We start from the raw sequence: 19516 nt of genomic DNA, 5'->3' as shown, positions 1-19516 counted from the left end.
GAAAGTGACTTGGAAAGTGAGGGGAAAGGGCCGTCAGGACTTACCTCGGGAGCACCGGCTTCCCTGGCTCAGCTCCAGGAGCCAGAGGCAGGCCAGGTGGAGGAGATAACGAGGCCTCTGTCCCCTGACTCTTTCCCCCCCAGGCCACACCTTCAGACCCAGCTGATGGCAATCAGGCCTGGCTGGACCCTAGGTTTCGTAGGCAGGAGAGGCGGGAACAACAGAAGCAGGGGTGGGGCAGGCCTAGGAAGTGCTGAGTCATGGAGCCACACCCCACAGGATATAAAAGCAGCGAGGGCTGCTATGCCTCTTCGTAGCAGGCAAATTAACTGCTTAACTAGAGCTGAAGTACTGTTTGTTCTTGGGTGACTCATCGGCATCAAGGGAGATAACAGAGACACTTGGCAGATGCTCGCTAGTTTGCTGCCAGAGCTGATAGTGCTGGCTAATTAAGCAATCTCTCGGACGGAGGCGAGGGGGGACAGAACAGAAAATACAGGAAAGGTGGAAACCAGTAATAATTTGTTCTTACTATTCTTTAACAAGGGGAAAATGCATTTTTTTTTCTTTCCTTTTTAAAAACCCAGTCCCAGCTCCAACTAAATATTTACCTGCTCCAAAAGGAAGAAATGCATCGTTGGGCACAAAATTTCCTTCCTTGTCCAAAAAATGATTGGGGTTGAACTCCTCAGGTGTCTCCCAATGTTCGGGATCAAGGAGGACAGAACGCAGGTCTGGTGTGAGAATGGCTCCCTATTAAAAAAAAGAAGAAAATGTCTTTCAAAAAGGCTGATATCTTCGCCATCTCAGCCAAATTGGCAACTTTCAATATCCATTCTTCTATTGTAGGTACTTCTTTTTTCTTCCAATATGCAAGAAAGTTACTTAAAGGAATGGAAAAAATGGATTGACTATATTCAAAGTAGATATCAGACTAAGAGTTATCAGACTGTTTTTGAATGATTATGATGTATTATTTTTGATTGTTTTTGGGGGAAGTTAGGAATTGATGATTGTAGGGGTATAATTAAGTTGGGATGAAATTTTTTTAGCATATGTTTGTTTTATTTTTAACTATACCTTGTGCTCGATCCGAGAAGTCGGGGGGAGGAGGGGGGGTTGTGAAGAGGGGAAAGGGGGAAAAAAATTTCTGTAAAACTTTTTGAATAAAAAAAAAAAAGAAGAAGAAAATGACGGGTGATTGTTTTTGTTTTTTTCCATTTTTCATTCTGAATGGGGTAACATTCCTCCTGATGAGATGGTAGGCAACTTGAAGGTTATAACAGTAACAGAGTTGGAAGGGACCTTGGAGGTCATCCAGTCCAACCCCCTGCTCACGCAGGAGACCTAGACTAGGGATTCGAGCTGCCGAACTGCCGACCTTTCTGATTGACAAGCTCGGCATCTTAGCCACTGAGCCACCTAGCCAGGTTGTCAACTCACAGTTCCTACCTGAAGAACAGGTGGTACCTGTGGCCAATCATGCACATTCCTAGACGGGGAAGCCTTGCTGAGGGCCGTTCAGACACCCATTTGGATTTTGCAATGCATCCTGTGTGCTGTTGCACCTGAACATTTGTAAGTTGTGGCTGTTCCAGAATACAGTGGCACAGACAGTTTTAGGTGCATCATGATACGCCCATGTTATAACATTCCTCCGTGAGTTGTTCTGGCTACCGATAAGCATCTGGGTGAAATTCAAGATTGTTTGGACACACAGCACAAATTAGGTCTGCTCATTCAACTATATCTGCTGTGCGCTGGGTGCCTTCGGCGAAACATTGGCATCAAAGGGGACCCAGCATACATGCCTCCTCTGTTGTGGGGCCTTGGAACAGCTTTATTTATTTTTTATTAATTAATTAATTAATTAATTAATTAATTTTGTCACAAAATATATATAAGCATAAGCATGAAATAACTATACAATACATAAGCATATATATAAGTATAAGTATGTAATAACTATATTAATTGGATATAACGAAAGGAAACAATAGGACAGGAATGGTAGGCATGCTTGTGCTCTTATGCACGCCCCTTACAGACCTCTTAGGAATGGGGTGAGGTCAATAGTAGACAGTTTTTGGTTAAAGCTTTGGGGATTTTGGGAAGAGACCACAGAGTCAAGTAGTGTATTCCAAGTATTAACAACTCAGGAAAGAAAGAAAGAAAGAAAGAAAGAAAGAAAGAAAGAAAGAAAGAAAGAAAGAAAGAAAGACATCTGAGTGAACCATAGATGGACAGAAGACATGGCTAGTCTAGTGAAGAGAAGGACCAGGGGAGACCTGATAGCCATCTTCCAATACTTGAGGGGCTGCCACAGAGAGGAAGGGGTGAAGCTATTTACCGAGGCACCTGAAGGGCAGACAAGGAATAATGGATGGAAACTGACCAAGGAGAGATTCAACCTAGAAATGAGGAGGAACTTTCTGACTGTCAGAACAAATCAACCCATGGAACAGAAGTTGCCTCCGGAAGTTGTGGGAGCTTCATCATTTGAGGCTTTCAAGAAAAGATTGGACTGCCATTTGTCAGAAATGGTGTAGGGTCTCCTGCTTGAGCAGGGGGGTTGGACTAGATGACCTATAAAGTCCCTTCCAACTCTGTTAATCTGTTAAAAACTTAACAACCTCAGAACCAAAATACCTCAGATGCGCGGGCTGATTTGACCCTGAGAGTCTCTTCCTTATTACACAAGTAAATGTATTTGATTGGCTATTGTAAACTATACAACTCAGCTTAACTGTCATACTAATAGATGGTTGAAAATGCCCAAGTATTTTATCTCAAAAACAGTGTTTTTTTATTTTTATTTGCCAGGTGCTCCTTCTCATGAAATGAGAAAAAAAATTTTTTTACATGAAGATGCAGCCCTCCAGAAATTCAGTAAGTTAAATTCTTTACCTTGGGAATGAGAAAATTACCCAGATAGACATCCTTCACACATTCTCTTGGTAAGCCAAATAATAAGATATATTTGCTTCGTATGATCTCATGAATCACAGCATTGGTGTAGGGCACTTTTTTCCGGTCTTGGTAACAGATTGACTGAGATGAACCTAAAACTTCTTTTATCTCTTTGTGGACTTTATCTGAGGAAAGGAGTAAGAAAGGTAGTTTTATTGAACGCCTTGCAATTTGTCTTGGAAAATTAATGAGACAAATATTGGAAATGTTTCCATCTGGAAAAAAAAATCATAGGATTGCTGTTTGAAAAACACGAATTGTAAATAATTTGCATGAAAATTGCAGTGAAACGAATTAAAATAAATGCTATTTTTTTTTAGTGTTCTTTCTTTGATGGAAAGGACACCAAAAATGTTGCAAGGATGTCGAAAATGTAAGTTTGTATCAGGTACATCAACATGAACATATTTATAACAAAATTAAGATAGCAGGATTTGACAGGAAAAATGAAATAAAGCAATTGCTAGTTATAGAGAAAGGCAAAAAAACCTGGAGCAAGTAGAATAATTTTGTGATGTTAGCAGAATGTTTACTATTTATTTATGTATGTATTTATGTAAACAATTTATATGGCTTTCCATCTCAAGAAATTAAATACAAGAAATTGTAGGCAAAAAACAACAGATGAAATCAACTAACTAAACAGGAATAAATTGATTGCTTGTTTTTTTTTTTGCATTTATATCCCGCCCTTCTCCGAAGACTCAGGGCGGCTTACACTATGTTAAGCAATAGTCTTCATCCATTTGTATATTATATACAAAGTCAACTTATTGCCCCCAACAATTTGGGTCCTCATTTTACCTACCTTATAAAGGATGGAAGGCTGAGTCAACCTTGGGCCTGGTGGGACTTGAAACTTCAGTAATTGCAAGCAGCTGTGTTAATAACAGACTGTCTTAGCAGTCTGAGCCACCAGAGGCCCTGTTTATGTGCCATCAACTGATGGTGACTGTTAATGACCACACGCAGATTTTATTCATGACGATCTGTCCCTAATCTGGTCCATTAGGTCTTCCAATGGTACCCATCACCACTGTAACTGAGTCCACCCACCGTACTGCTAGTCTTCCTCTTCTCTTTGCTTCCACCTTTCTCAGCATTAGACCATCTCCAAAGAGCTACATCTTTGCACATTGTGTATAATAATTAAACCCTGGTCATTTGGGCCTCGAGTAAGAATGCTGGCTTGATTTGTTGAATCATCTATTTGTTTGTTTTCTTGGCTGTCCATGGTATAGTCAAGAGTCTTCTACAATACCAAAGTTCAAAAGCAGCAATACTGATGTGTATCGGCATAGTTCAGGTTATTGATATTCAATAACCTCCAATTTTAAAACCATGTAAAAACATATGGACTACAAATCTTGATCAAGGCAAAACAATAGATGCAATCTACATAGACTTCTGCAAAGCTTTTGACTCAGTAGTACACGATAAACTTCTCCTAAAACTAAAATCCTATGGCATTTCAGGACCCCTTCACAAATGGATATCTGCTTTTCTGTCTAACAGACAACAAGTGGTCAAAATTGGCAATGCTCTATCAAATCCTGTTCCTGTCAAGAGTGGCGTTCCTCAAGGCAGCGTCCTTGGACCAACACTCTTCATACTATACATTAATGACCTTTGTGACCATATCTCAAGTAATTGTGTTCTCTTTGCTGACGATGTCAAACTATTTAACACCACAGACAATACATCTATCATTCAAAAAGACCTTGATCATCTAACCGCTTGGTCTAAAACTTGGCAACTCCAAATCTCAACCAGCAAATGCTCAGTCTTACATATAGGAAAAAAGAACCCAAACACTAAGTACATACTAGATGGACATTACCTTACAGATGACCCCCATCCCGTTAAAGACCTTGGAGTTTTCATATCAAATGATCTAAGTGCCAAAGCCCACTGCAACTACATAGCAAAAAAGGCTCTAAGAGTTGTAAACCTAATCTTGCGTAGCTTCTTTTCCAAAAACACTACACTACTAACCAGAGCATATAAAACATTTGCTAGACCAATTCTAGAATACAGCTCGCCTGTTTGGAACCCTCACCGTATCTCTGACATCAATACAATTGAACGTGTCCAGAAATATCTTACAAGAAGAGTTCTCCATTCCTCTGAAAACAACAAAATACCTTATCCCACCAGACTTGAAATCCTAGGCTTAGAAAACTTGGAACTCCGTCGCCTTCGACAAGACCTAAGTTTAACTCATAGAATCATCTATTGTAATGTCCTTCCTGTTAAAGACTACTTCAGCTTTAATTGCAATAATACGAGAGCAACCAATAGATTTAAACTTAATGTCAACTGCTTTAATCTAGATTGCAGAAAATATGACTTCTGTAACAGAATCATCAGTGTTTGGAATACTTTACCTGACTCTGTGGTCTCTTCCAGTGGTGGGATTCAAATAATTTAACAACCGGTTCTCTGCCCTAATGATTTCTTCCAACAACCAGTTCACCAAACTGCTCAGAAAGTTAACAACCGGTTCTCCCGAAGTGGTGCGAACTGGCTGAATCCCACCACTGGTCTCTTCCCATAATCCTAAAAGCTTTATCCTAAAACTTTCTACTATTGACCTCACCCCATTCCTAAGAGGACCATAAGGGGCGTGCATAAGCGCACAAACGTGCCTACCGTTCCTGTCCTATTGTTTTTCTTTTCTTCTTCCTATATATATATATATATATGCTTATACTTCCTAATATTTACTCATATATATGTTTATACACTATATAATCTTTTTATATAACACTTACATATATTGTTGTGACAAAATAAAAAAAATAAAAATAAAAATAAAATGTCCTTCATCTTCCAACCTGAGTTCCCTTAATATATATTCTGCATATAGGCTGAATACTCTAGACCACTGCTACACAACACTAAAAGATGCCTATCGGTCTTTACCACGTGCAGCTGTAGGACACTCTGATCATTGCATGATTCACCTTGTACCTGCTTACAGGCAAAGACTTAAAGCCATAAAACCAATAATTAAATCAGTGAAAACCTGGACGGAGGAATCAGAATTAAAGCTACAGGCATGTTTTGACTGCACTGATTGGAATATTTTTAAAGATACCTCTGCAGACCTGGATGAACTCACAGATACTGTAACATCATATGTCAGCTTCTGTGAAGACCTATGTGTACCTACAAGGAACTTGCGAATACACAGTAATAACAAACCTTGGTTTACACCTAAACTTAAGCAGCTACGACATTCCAAAGAGGAAGCCTACAGAAAAGGTGATAAAATGCTGTACAATCAGGCCAGAAATGCACTAACAAGGGAGATAAGAGCAGCAAAAAGAAGCTACTCTGAAAAGCTAAAGAATCAATTTTCAGCAAATGAACCAGCAAACATGTGGAAAACTCTTAAAATATCACCGGCTATGGCAAACCTCCTTCCCAGGCTGAAGGTAATCAACAACTGGCAGATGACCTGAATGAGTTTTACTGCAGGTTTGAAAGGAAACTACAGCCACCTATCTCCACAACCCCCATCTCAGACACAGCAACAACAGCCAAGCCTCCTACAACTGACCCCATTTCATTGGGTTCACAACCCTAGTGATCACAGAAAAGGAAGTGCAGGACCTATTTCACAGACAAAAGCCAGGAAAAGCTCCAGGCCCAGACAAGATAACTCCTTCTTGCTTAAAAGTCTGTGCTGACCAATTGGCCCCCATCTTCACCCATATTTTCAATAAATCACTAGAGATGTGCTATGTTCCTTCTTGCTTCAAACGCTCTACCATCATCCCAGTGCCAAGAAGCCCACCACCAAGGAACTGAATGACTACAGACCAGTTGCTCTAACATCTGTAGTCATGAAAACCTTTGAAAGGCTAGTGCTTTCCTACCTGAAAACCATCACGAATCCGCTGTTAGACCCCTTGCAATTTGCATACCGAGCAAATAGATCAACAGATGATGCTGTTAATATGGCTCTGCACTACATCCTACAACATCTTGAGTCTCCAAAGACCTATGCAAGGGTCCTTTTTGTAGACTTTAGTTCAGCATTCAATACCATCATTCCAGACATTCTTCTAACTAAGCTAAACCAGCTACAGGTACCGGAACAGACTTGTAAGTGGATCACAAGCTTCCTAACAAACAGGAAGCAGCAGGTGAAGCTAAGCAAGATCACATCAAATACCTGTACAATTAGCACAGGGGCCCCAAGGCTGTGTGCTCTCCCACTTCTCTTCTCTCTGTATACCAATGACTGCATCTCCAATGATCCATTTGTTAAGCTACTGAAGTTCGCAGATGACACAACAGTGATTGGGCTCGGGCGCGATCGCCTGCAGACATCGGCGCGCCCCTAACACGATGTGAGCCCCACTTCCGCCATATCTGCCTCCCCTAACCGTGGAAATGTCACCACCCTCAACCAATGGGCACCAACCCCCATGACCCTCGGACCCACCAACCCCGCCACGAGCATGCGCGAACTGGACTCCCACCCGGTAGGTTTCCCCAACACCGCCCTTAAATCCTCCACCACCCCAACCCAAACCTATCGATTTCCTCCCCTTAAAACCCTTTTTAAAAACCCGACAGGTTCTTCACCTGACACTCCCCTTTAAAAAACCCTTATTAAAAAACCTATCTACAAAACCCCACAGGTTCTTTTTTTTCGCATGCCACCTCTGTGGGTCCCAAAACCCGTCATAGAGGCCGGCCCTCGATAATGTGGAGGGCCATTTCTGCGAGGCGGGGGCACCTCGCAGCTGCAAGAGTTCATCAGAAGAATAGCGCGTCGTAATAGAAGATAAGATCGTGAAGGGTCCAAACTCGAGGATAAAAAAGATGGCAAAGATTAAAAATGTTATCCAAATAGAGATTGAAATAGGCCTAAAATGATGATAAATGATGATAATACTAAACCAGCATGCTGGTAATCCCAATAAGGGCAGACCCAGAGTAAAACCACAAACAGTCCAGATGGTAGTCTGTCGAAGGTCTGAGACCAAACATCATGGGATAGAAAAGGTGGAGAGGGGGTTACTCCAGTCATAGGCAATATCGGCTGCTGTTAAGTCTCCTGCATCTTCCAATAGGCCTAAAGGGCCAGCGACCGGCCAAGGATACCAATAAGGCCAGAAAAGGCGTAGCAGATGTTAACCGTCCAACGGGGGTCTCCAGGCAGGCAAATCCATCGCACCTCCATCGCCTTCCCGCTATCCTCCAACCACCACCACCTCCAATCCAGGATAGAACACACAATCTTATGTTAGCAGAATGTTTACTATTTATTTATGTATGTATTTATGTAAACAATTTATATGGCTTTCCATCTCAAGAAATTAAATACAAGAAATTGTAGGCAAAAAACAACAGATGAAATCAACTAACTAAACAGGAATAAATTGATTGCTTGTTTTTTTTTTTGCATTTATATCCCGCCCTTCTCCGAAGACTCAGGGCGGCTTACACTATGTTAAGCAATAGTCTTCATCCATTTGTATATTATATACAAAGTCAACTTATTGCCCCCAACAATTTGGGTCCTCATTTTACCTACCTTATAAAGGATGGAAGGCTGAGTCAACCTTGGGCCTGGTGGGACTTGAAACTGCAGTAATTGCAAGCAGCTGTGTTAATAACAGACTGTCTTAGCAGTCTGAGCCACCAGAGGCCCTGTTTATGTGCCATCAACTGATGGTGACTTGAATCATCTATTTGTTTGTTTTCTTGGCTGTCCATGGTATAGTCAAGAGTGTTCTACAATACCAAAGTTCAAAAGCAGCAATACTGATGTGTATCGGCATAGTTCAGGTTATTGATATTCAATAACCTCCAATTTTAAAACCATGTAAAAACATATGGACTACAAATCTTGATCAAGGCAAAACAATAGATGCAATCGACATAGACTTCTGCAAAGCTTTGACTCAGTAGTACACAATAAACTTCTCCTAAAACTAAAATCCTACGGCATTTCAGGACCCCTCCACAAATGGATATCTGCTTTTCTGTCTAACAAACAACAAGTGGTCAAAATTGGCAATGCTCTATCTAATCCTGTTCCTGTCAAGAGTGGCGTCCTTCAAGGCAGAGTCCTTGGACCAACACTCTTCATACTATATATTAATGATCTTTGTGACCATATCTCAAGTAATTGTGTTCTCTTTGCTGACGATGTCAAACTATTTAACACCACAGACAATACATCTATCATCCAAAAAGACCTTGATCATTTAACAGCTTGGTCTAAAACTTGGCAGCTCCAAATCTCAACCAGCAAATGCTCAGTCTTACATATAGGAAAAAAGAACCCAAACACTAAGTACATACTTGATGGACATTACCTTACAGATGACCCCCATCCCGTTAAAGATCTTGGAGTTTTCATGTCAAATGATCTAAGTGCCAAAGCCCACTGCAACTACATAGCAAAAAAGGCTCTAAGAGTTGTTAACCTAATCTTACGTAGCTTCTTCTCCAAAAACACTACACTACTAACCAGAGCATATAAAACATTTGCTAGACCAATTCTAGAATACAGCTCACCTGTTTGGAACCCTCAGCACATCTCTGACATCAATACAATTGAACGAGTCCAGAAATATTTTACAAGAAGAGTTCTCCATTCCTCTGAAAACAACAAAATACCTTATCCCACCAGACTTGAAATCCTAGGCTTAGAAAACTTGGAACTCCGTCGCCTTCGACAAGGCCTAAGTTTAACTCATAGAATCATCTATTGTAATGTCCTCCCTATTAAAGACTACTTCAGCTTTAATTGCAATAATACAAGAGCAACCAACAGATTTAAACTTAATGTTAACCGCTTTAATCTAGATTGCAGAAAATACGACTTCTGTAACAGAATCATCAGTGCTTGGAATAGTTTACCTGACTCTGTAGTCTCTTCCAGTGTTGGGATTCAAATAATTTAACAACCGGTTCTCTGCCTTAATTACTTCTTCCAAAACCAATTCATCAAACTGCTCAGAAAGTTAACAACCGGTTCTCCCGAAGTGGTGCGAAGTGGCTGAATCCCACCACTGGTCTCTTCCCATAATCCTAAAAGCTTTAACCAAAAACTTTCTACTATTGACCTCACCCTCTAGACCACTGCTACACAACACTAAAAGATGCCTATCGGTCTTTACCACGTGCAGCTGTAGGACACTCTGATCATTGCATGATTCACCTTGTACCTGCTTACAGGCAAAGACTTAAAGCCATAAAACCAATAATTAAATCAGTGAAAACCTGGACGGAGGAATCAGAATTAAAGCTACAGGCATGTTTTGACTGCACTGATTGGAATATTTTAAAGATACCTCTGCAGACCTGGATGAACTCACAGATACTGTAACATCATATGTCAGCTTCTGAAGACCTATGTGTACCTACAAGGAACTTGCGAATACACAGTAATAACAAACCTTGGTTTACACCTAAACTTAAGCAGCTACGACATTCCAAAGAGGAAGCCTACAGAAAAGGTGATAAAATGCTGTACAATCAGGCCAGAAATGCACTAACAAGGGAGATAAGAGCAGCAAAATGAAGCTACTCTGAAAAGCTAAAGAATCAATTTTCAGCAAATGAACCAGCAAACATGTGGAAAACTCTTAAAATATCACCGCTATGGCAAACCTCCTTCCCAGGCTGAAGGTAATCAACAACTGGCAGATGACCTGAATGAGTTTTACTGCAGGTTTGAAAGGAAACTACAGCCACCTATCTCCACAACCCCATCTCAGACACAGCAACAACAGCCAAGCCTCCTACAACTGACCCCATTTCATTGGGTTCACAACCCTAGTGATCACAGAAAAGGAAGTGCAGGACCTATTTCACAGACAAAAGCCAGGAAAAGCTCCAGGCCCAGACAAGATAACTCCTTCTTGCTTAAAAGTCTGTGCTGACCAATTGGCCCCATCTTCACCCATATTTTCAATAAATCACTAGAGATGTGCTATGTTCCTTCTTGCTTCAAACGCTCTACCATCATCCCAGTGCCAAGAAGCCCACCATCAAGGAACTGAATGACTACAGACCAGTTGCTCTAACATCTGTAGTCATGAAAACCTTTGAAAGGCTAGTGCTTTCCTACCTGAAAACCATCACGAATCCGCTGTTAGACCCTTGCAATTTGCATACCGAGCAAATAGATCAACAGATGATGCTGTTAATATGGCTCTGCACTACATCCTACAACATCTTGAGTCTCCAAAGACCTATGCAAGGGTCCTTTTGTAGACTTTAGTTCAGCATTCAATACCATCATTCCAGACATTCTTCTAACTAAGCTAAACCAGCTACAGGTACCTGACCAGCCTTGTAAGTGGATCACAAGCTTCCTAACAAACAGGAAGCAGCAGGTGAAGCTAAGCAAGATCACATCAAATACCTGTACAATTAGCACAGGGGCCCCCAAGGCTGTGTGCTCTCCCCACTTCTCTTCTCTCTGTATACCAATGACTGCATCTCCAATGATCCATTTGTTAAGCTACTGAAGTTCGCAGATGACACAACAGTGATTGGTCTCATTCGAGACAATGACGAATCCGCATATAGACGAGAGGTCGAACGACTAGCCTTGTGGTGCAACCAAAACAATCTGGAACTGAACACACTCAAAACCGTAGAAATGGTGGTAGATTTTAGGAAATCTACTTCCACCTCTCACAATACTTGACAACACAGTATCAACAGTAGAAACCTTCAAATTTCTGGGTTCTATCATATCGCAAGATCTCAAATGGACAGCTAACATCAAAAACATCATTAAAAAAGGACAACAAAGAATGTTCTTTCTGCGCCAACTCAGTAAGCTCAAACTGCCCAAGGAGCTGCTGATCCAGTTCTACAGAGGAATTATTGAGTCTGTCATTTGCACCTCTATAACTGTCTGGTTCGGTTCTGCAACCCAACAAGAAAAACACAGACTTCAGAGGATAATTAGAACTGCAGAAAAAATAATTGCTACCAACTTGCCTTCCATTGAGGACCTGTATACTGCACGAATCAAGAAGAGAGCCGTGAAAATACTTGCAGATCCCTCGCATCCTGGACATAAACTGTTTCAACTCCTACCCTCAAAACGACGCTATAGAGCACTGCACACCAGAACAACTAGACACAAGAACAGTTTTTTCCCGAAGGCCATCACTCTGCTAAACAAATAATTCCCTCAACACTGTCAGACTATTTACTGAATCTGCACTACTATTAATCGTTTCATAGTTCCCATCACCAATCTCTTTCCACTTATGACTGTATGACTATAACTTGTTGCTGGCAATCCTTATGATTTATATTGATATATTGATCATCAATTGTGTTGTAAATGTTGTACCTTGATGAACGTATCTTTTCTTTTATGTACACTGAGAGCATATGCACCAAGACAAATTCCTTGTGTGTCCAATCACACTTGGCCAATAAAATTCTATTCTATTTCTATTCTATTCTAATAGATAAATAAAGATTGCATAGACTTGTCTCATTCATTTATCAGCCTGGAGAGGATTATCTTCTGTTTATGCTATGTTTTCCTGACCTGTAGATTGTGCATAAGGACAATGAAATATTCTGGGATTCTGATTTTTCTAAGCACATACTGGCTTTTTTTTTCTTTTCTCAATTATCCAGTGTGCTTCAACAATACTGTCTTGTGTTTCTAAGCGTTTTCTTTTTTAAATAATAATTTTAATTAAGGCTTGAAGGTAAAGGTTCCCCTTGCACATATGTGCTAGTTGTTCCCAACTCTAGGGGGCACTGCTCATCTCTGTTTCAAAGCCGAAGAGCCAGCGCTGTCCAAAAACATCTCCACGGTCATGTGGCTGGCATGACTAGGCACCAAAGGTGCACAGGACTCTGTTATCTTCCCACCAAAGGTGGTCTCTATTTTTCTACTTGCATTTTTTACGTGCTTTCGAACTGCTAGGTTGGCAGAAGCTGGGACAAGTAACGGGAGCTCACCCCGTTATGCTGCACTAGGGAGTCGAACTGCTGATCTTTTGATCAACAAGCTCAGCCTCTCAGCCACTGAGCCACCGTGTCCCAATTAAGGCTTACACTTACAAAAATAAAAACCTGATACAAACTAAGAAAATTTTTTAAAAATTAAAAAGTGCAGAGAAATTTTTTTAAAAAGAATGAAAGGGCTGCCTACCAGGCCTGCTCAAATGTTTCTACAGCCTGCTGAAGTATTTCAGCTACCCACCATGGAGAGAGGGGAGATCCTTCAGCAGGCTGCATGACTGAAGCGGAAGTCATTTGGCAGATGACACTTTAACTTCATACCCTTAATGAACCAGGAGATAACAACCACAACTGGCAGTGCCAGGATTGTGGCCATTGAATAAATTAGTCAAATGGGCATCTTCCTTAATACTGCTTTGCACGATGACTGAGATTTTGGTCCCATTTGTGATTCCAAGCCGAGAACTACCTGTATTAGAAAGCAATTTATTATGATGATTTTGAAGTATTCTAATCTATAACAATATAATCTGTAACAAGGGAGCGGTGGCTCAGGGGCTAGGACGTTGAGCTTGTTGATCAAAAGGTCGGCAGCTCGGCGGTTCGAATCCCTAGTGCTGCCTTGTAATGGGTTGAGCTCCCGTTACTTGTCCCAGCTTCTGCCAACCTAGCAGTTTCGGAAGCACATAAAAAATGCAAGTAGAAAAAATAGAGACCACCTTTGGTGGGAAGGGAACAGCGTTCCGTGCACCTTTGGCATTGAATCATGCCGGCCACATGACCACGGAGACGTCTTCAGACAGCACTGGCTCTTCGGCTTTGAAACGGAGATGAGCACCGCTCCCTAGAGTTGGCAATGACTAGCACGTATGTGCGAGGGGAACCTTTACCTTTAATCTATAACAATAACCACATTTTACTGTCAGCAGTGCAGTAATTTATCTCACCTTGGACATCCGGATGATTCGCCATTATCAGCAATGCCCATTTAATCGAAGATGAAGTTGTGTCTGTCCCAGCAATAAAGAGGTCAAAAATGCAATGAATCAAATTGTCTTCATTATAGGTAGAACTGGGATGATCCTGGCTCTGTGTTTAACATGGTGAAATGGCATTGATAAACATATTTCTTTTATTGCTCATACTTTCCAAATTTTACTTCTCTAAAAGGATTAAGATTGAATTTCCTTAAATCTAGCGTCCACGAATAACAATACTCTAGTTTCCTTTTGGATATCAAATAATGCATATTAGTTTTTCTCCTTTCACTTGCTTCTTGTTGTTTGTTTCAAGGGTTCCAGCAGGTTCTGACCAGTTCTGGAGAACCGGTAGCGGAGATTTTGAGTAGTTCGGAGAACAGGTAAATACCACCTCTGACTGGCCCCGCCCCGATCTATTCTCTGCCTCCCGAGTCCCAGCTGATCAGGGGGAAATGGGGATTTTACAGTAACTTTCCTCTGGATTGGGAAGGGAATGGTGATTTTACACTATCCTTCCCCTGCCACGCCCACCAAGCCACGCCCACACCCACCAAGCCACGCCCACCAAGCCATACCCGCAGAACCGGTAGTAAACATTTTTGGAACCCATCACTGTGTTTAACCCGTTAGCAAGCCAAAAGGGACAAGTCTTCCTATTGCATAACTGCTGACAAGATTTCAGGGCCTTGGAGAAGGAACTTGGTGAAAGGGTTAATTGTAAATAAATCAGTGGGAAATATGGGAACATGAACTGTTGATGGATCTACACATGACATCCTCAATCATTGCTTGACATAGTGTATTGCTTGACATAGTGTAAGCCGCCCTGAGTCTTCGGAGAAGGGCGGGATATAAATGCAAATTAAAAAAACAAACATAGGAAGGGTGATTTGTGGAATCTGCATTTGAAGTGGGGAGAAGAGTTCAGAAACTGGTTAGTTTCTTAACTGAAATCCCTGAATGGGAGGAAGTGATGGAAAACTGACCCCCCACAACCCCGAAATGCTTATCTGGTTGTTCTGTAGAGCAGTGGTCCCCAACTGGTGGTCCGGGACCACTGGTAGTCCTCAAGAAAATTTTGGTGGTCCGCAGAAAAATTATTTGCATTTTTTATATTGCACTAAATCAGGGATTCTCAAACTATGGCAGCTGGGCCGGATACGTGAAATGAACATTTGTGTTGCTGCAGAGAGTCTCTCCCTTTTTGTGTGTGGGTCAGAGGGGGGCAGAAATTCTGACTCGGGGTCTGCTTCAGCCTCTTGGTACTGGTACAGGTTTTGGACAAAGGCTGGAGGGAAGCGCCTCTTGATGACAGAGGGCCTCGTTCCAGTGGGACTGCCTCATGGCCTGGAACTGGCTGACCATCTCAGCCCGCTGAGCCTGCAGGTGCCGGTACCTGACCTTGTACTCCCATAGGCCTTCCCTCTGCTTGGAAAGCCTATGCTCGTAGTCCTCAGTGAGGTGCTTGTGTTGACCCTCCTTCTTAGCCAGATCCAATTTGAACTGAGCTGTTTTGCCAACTCTTTCTCATGGTGGCTGCTTAGGTCCAACAACTGCTTCCTGTTGGGGCCCTAAGGAGCCTGGGCGGGGAGGCGAGGAGTGGCTGGGAGGGGAGGGGTGAGTAGAGGACAGAGAGGTGCCCCTTGACACGAGTGATGCCGAGTTGGCCACCCCCACACAGCCAGTCATTAGGCAGAACGTATTAGTGGTCCACGGGATTTAAAATTATGAATTTAGTGGTCCCTGAGGTCTGAAAGGTTGGGGACCCCCGCTGTATAGAGTCCAGTTAGTCTGGTGAGATTCTTGTAAATAGGTGAATAGCAATAAATAAACACATTGCTCTGATCAATTATCAGTGTCATTCTGGTTTCTTGCACCCCATTGGTTTCAATGATTTCCCCATCAATCAATCAATATTCCCCTATAATGTATATTATATACATTATATAATTATAATTATATATTATACATTATGTATGTATCATATACATTATTATATAATCTAGAGGAGATCAACCCTGACTGCTCTTTAGAAGGCCAGATCCTGAAGATGAAACTGAAATACTTTGGCCACCTAATGAGAAGGAAGGACTCCCTGGAGAAGAGCCTAATGCTGGGAAAGATTGAAGGCAAAAGAAGAAGAGGACGACAGAGAACGAAATGGCTGGATGGAGTCATGAGTTTAAATGGACTCCAGAGGATGGGTGTTGTGACCCAGGTTCCTGGACTCGGACTCCTGGACTCGGATGATTCAGAAAGTGAGGAAGAGGAACTGGCAAGGCCTGCTTCTCCTGGGCCCTCTCCCTCCCTGGCACCCACCCCAGAGGAGGAAGAGGGGCCTGCAAGGCCTGATTCCCCCCAGCCTTCTTCTGATTTGGCAACGCCCAAGAACAATCTTGGCCTGATGCAAGACTGCGCAGATGTGACCGGCGTGCGCAGCAGAGGAGGCGTTGGGACAAAGTCAAAGAATGATGAGTCACGGAATGACACCCACAGGGGCTATAAAAGCAGGAGGCGGAACTTCCTGGCTTTTTGTCTTGGACAAAGCAGTGAATTTGCGCAGGCAAACTGTTTCAATGGAGGGAAGAATATCTTAGTAAGTAACTCTGGCCTTATCTATAATTTCCTAGTTATCTCCAGAGACTTGGCAGGCACGTGGGTAGACGTGGCCAGAACATTTATCTATGTAAATAAACTAGAAAAGAAGGCCTTTGACTGACTCTTTGTTGGGAGTATTGGGGGAGGGAAACAGAACAATGGTAGAGGACAGGAAGGCCTGGAGGAAGGTTGTCCATGGGGTCGCGATGGGTCGGACACGACTTCGCAACTAACAACAAATAATGTAAATACTTACTTTTTCCATTTGAAACAAATAGAAATCAATAAAATCCTGTGGCTCGTGCAGATTCTGATTTTCCTTGTGCTGTTTAACCTGCTTCCTCGCAAATGAAATAATTCTCTTACAAGCAGATATGACGGTCTGGTGACGACCTGGCAGATATTTCATGATATGTGGGAAAACTTCATAGAGCTACAGGAAAGACAAAGCAAATTTAGTTGTAACTCAGGGACCTGTTTCAAATGGATAGTGAGCCAACTCCTATGGATTAGCACTTCAACCATATTTCCTTGAACCTAACTACATGGAATAGTGGCTCAGGGGCTAGGACATTGAGTTTGTCGATTGAAAGGTCGGCAGCTCAGTGGTTCGAATCCCTACTGCTACCGTGTAATGGGGTGAGCTCCCGTTATTTGTCCCAGCTTCTGCCAACCTAGCAGTTTCGAAAGCATGTAAAAATGCAAGTAGAAAAAATAGGGACCACCTTTGGTGGGAAGGTAACAGTGTTCCGTGCACCTTTGGCGTTGAGTCATGCCGGCCAAATGACCACGGAGACGATTTCGGACAGCGCTGGCTCTTCGGCTTTGAAACGGAGATGAGCACTGCCCCCTAGAGTCGACAATGACTAGCACGTATGTGCGAGAGGAACCTTTACCTTTACCTTTAACTACATGGAATTTTGCCTTTTGGTAGATCTAATCAATCCACAAGAAAAATCTATTGTCTTCTTTCTTAACAACAGATTCTCACACTCATCAGTTACGATCCAACACATTTGGATCAGGGGTGGTATTCACTTACCTTCGTTACCGGTTCGCAAAAGTGAGCGCACGCACATGCATGCGCAGAGTGTCAAAAATGGACATGATGACATCCAGGCAGGTGGGCGGAACCTCCAGCCTCCACGACTACCAGTTCGCCCAAATTCGATAGAACCGGCTGAATACCACCACTGATTTGGATGGCATCTCCCTGGAGTAAACGTTGCCACCTGGACAATAGTTTCTTCTGTCAACAATCCTCAGGGTGATACATTTGTTCTTATTTTCTCCTTTACTCCAAAAGCATCCAACTTTTAGCTTAAAGATTAACTAATTTGATAGTGTACACCAGTGGTAGTCAACCTGGTCCCTACCGCCCACTAGTGGGCATTCCAGCTTTCATGGTGGGCGGTAGGGGTTTTGTATGATACTGAAGCACTTTCTTTTTTTTTATTTAATTGACTTTTTAAAAAAAAATTCATAGCATTATTTAAAAGCATTTTCATTAAGTTTTCATAAAATTCCCCATAACAATTTAAATTTAAATTGTTTAACAAACTAGTTTAACAAAAAGAAGGACTAGGGGAGACATGATAGCTGTGTTCCAATATCTCAGGGGTTGCCACAAAGAAGAGGGAGTCGGGCTGTTCTCCAAAGCACCTGAGGGTAGAACAAGAAGCAATGGGTGGAAACTGATCAAAGAAAGAAGCAACTTAGAACTAAGGAGAAATTTCCTGACAGTTAGAACAATTAATAAGTGGAACGACTTGCCTTCAGAAGTTGTGAATGCTCCAACACTGGAAATTTTTAAGAAAATGTTGGATAACCATCTGACTGAGATGGTGTAGGGTTTCCTGCCTGGGCAAGGGGTTGGACTAGAAGACCTCCAAGGTCCCTTCCAACTCTGTTGTTATGTTATGTTATGTTAAATTTTTGAAAATATACTATTTGTATCACCCGCGCATAAGTTTAGTTCACGTTACGCAAGTGAAAGTAAATGGCGCTATAGTGCGACCGCAAACAAAATAGCCTCGTCCCAGAATAGCTCGCGCATCTCCCCCCACACCACCCAGCTGTAACAGACAAGCAGAGCTGGTAGCCGGCGCCCACCCACCCCAAACCCAATCCACGATGCGCGAGAGGCATGCGCAGACGACGATACACGGCGCATTACTGTGGAACCCGGTGGGCTGTTAGAAAATTTTACTACCAACAGAGATGCAAAAGTGGGCGGTAGGTATAAAAAGGTTGACTACCCCTGGTGTACAACATTTATATTGCATTGAAATTCAAAAAGGAATAAGCAAACGTGATTTTAAAAATGTGGATTTTTGTTAATATGGTAAATTTTGAATTCACTGATTAAGCTGGGAAGAGAAAAGTCAGAACAGCAAAAAAAGTATTAATACTCACACCATGAGATACGGTGGCTCCAAATTTTAAGGAAACCCTGATCGCTTCTATCAACTCCAAAAAGTCTTTGTCATCAGTGGAAAACCTATTTCCAAAAACTGCAGCACAGATAACGTTGCAGATTGAATTTGTGATGGGTATGGCTGGATCAAACGCCTGACCTGAAAATGAAAGGAGGTCTATTAATTCTCCGAAGACTCAGGGCGGCTTACAATGTGTTAAGCAATAGTCTTCATCCATTTGTATATTATATACAAAGTCAACTTTATTGCCCCCAACAGTCTGGGTCCTCATTTTACCTACCTTAAAAAGGATGGAAGGCTGAGTCAACCTTGGGCCTGGTGGGACTTAAAAATAAAATATTTGAAGCATCTATAAAATACAGTGCTAGATGAACAACCGTAATTTTTCTGGATGAAAGGATATTTGAAATAAGAAAATGCGTGGACTACACCGGACATCACAAAACTCTCAGTTTTAAAATGTTGGAATCTCACCTAACACGCTTTCTGTGTTTGTATACACATATAAATTTAAATATTATGGAGAGATTAGCATAACACTTATAAATTGGGCTG

General features: G+C 42.0%; 1 protein-coding gene across 1 annotated transcript in view; it reads right to left on the bottom strand.

The window, feature by feature from the left end:
- Positions 1-19516, bottom strand: part of LOC131200726 (cytochrome P450 2J2-like) — a 57471-nt gene that overhangs the window by 8369 nt on the left and 29586 nt on the right. The window contains exons 4-8 of the mRNA XM_058187922.1: positions 18939-19099; positions 16780-16956; positions 13893-14034; positions 2908-3095; positions 612-753 (exon numbers count right to left, since the gene is read on the bottom strand). Coding sequence (XP_058043905.1) covers positions 612-753; positions 2908-3095; positions 13893-14034; positions 16780-16956; positions 18939-19099 — 810 coding nt within the window. The remainder of the gene's footprint in view (positions 1-611; positions 754-2907; positions 3096-13892; positions 14035-16779; positions 16957-18938; positions 19100-19516) is intronic.

This window comes from Ahaetulla prasina, chromosome 6, assembly GCF_028640845.1.
Source record: "Ahaetulla prasina isolate Xishuangbanna chromosome 6, ASM2864084v1, whole genome shotgun sequence".
Taxonomy (NCBI): Eukaryota; Metazoa; Chordata; class Lepidosauria; order Squamata; family Colubridae; genus Ahaetulla; species Ahaetulla prasina.
This window is presented reverse-complemented; position numbering and strand designations above follow the sequence as displayed.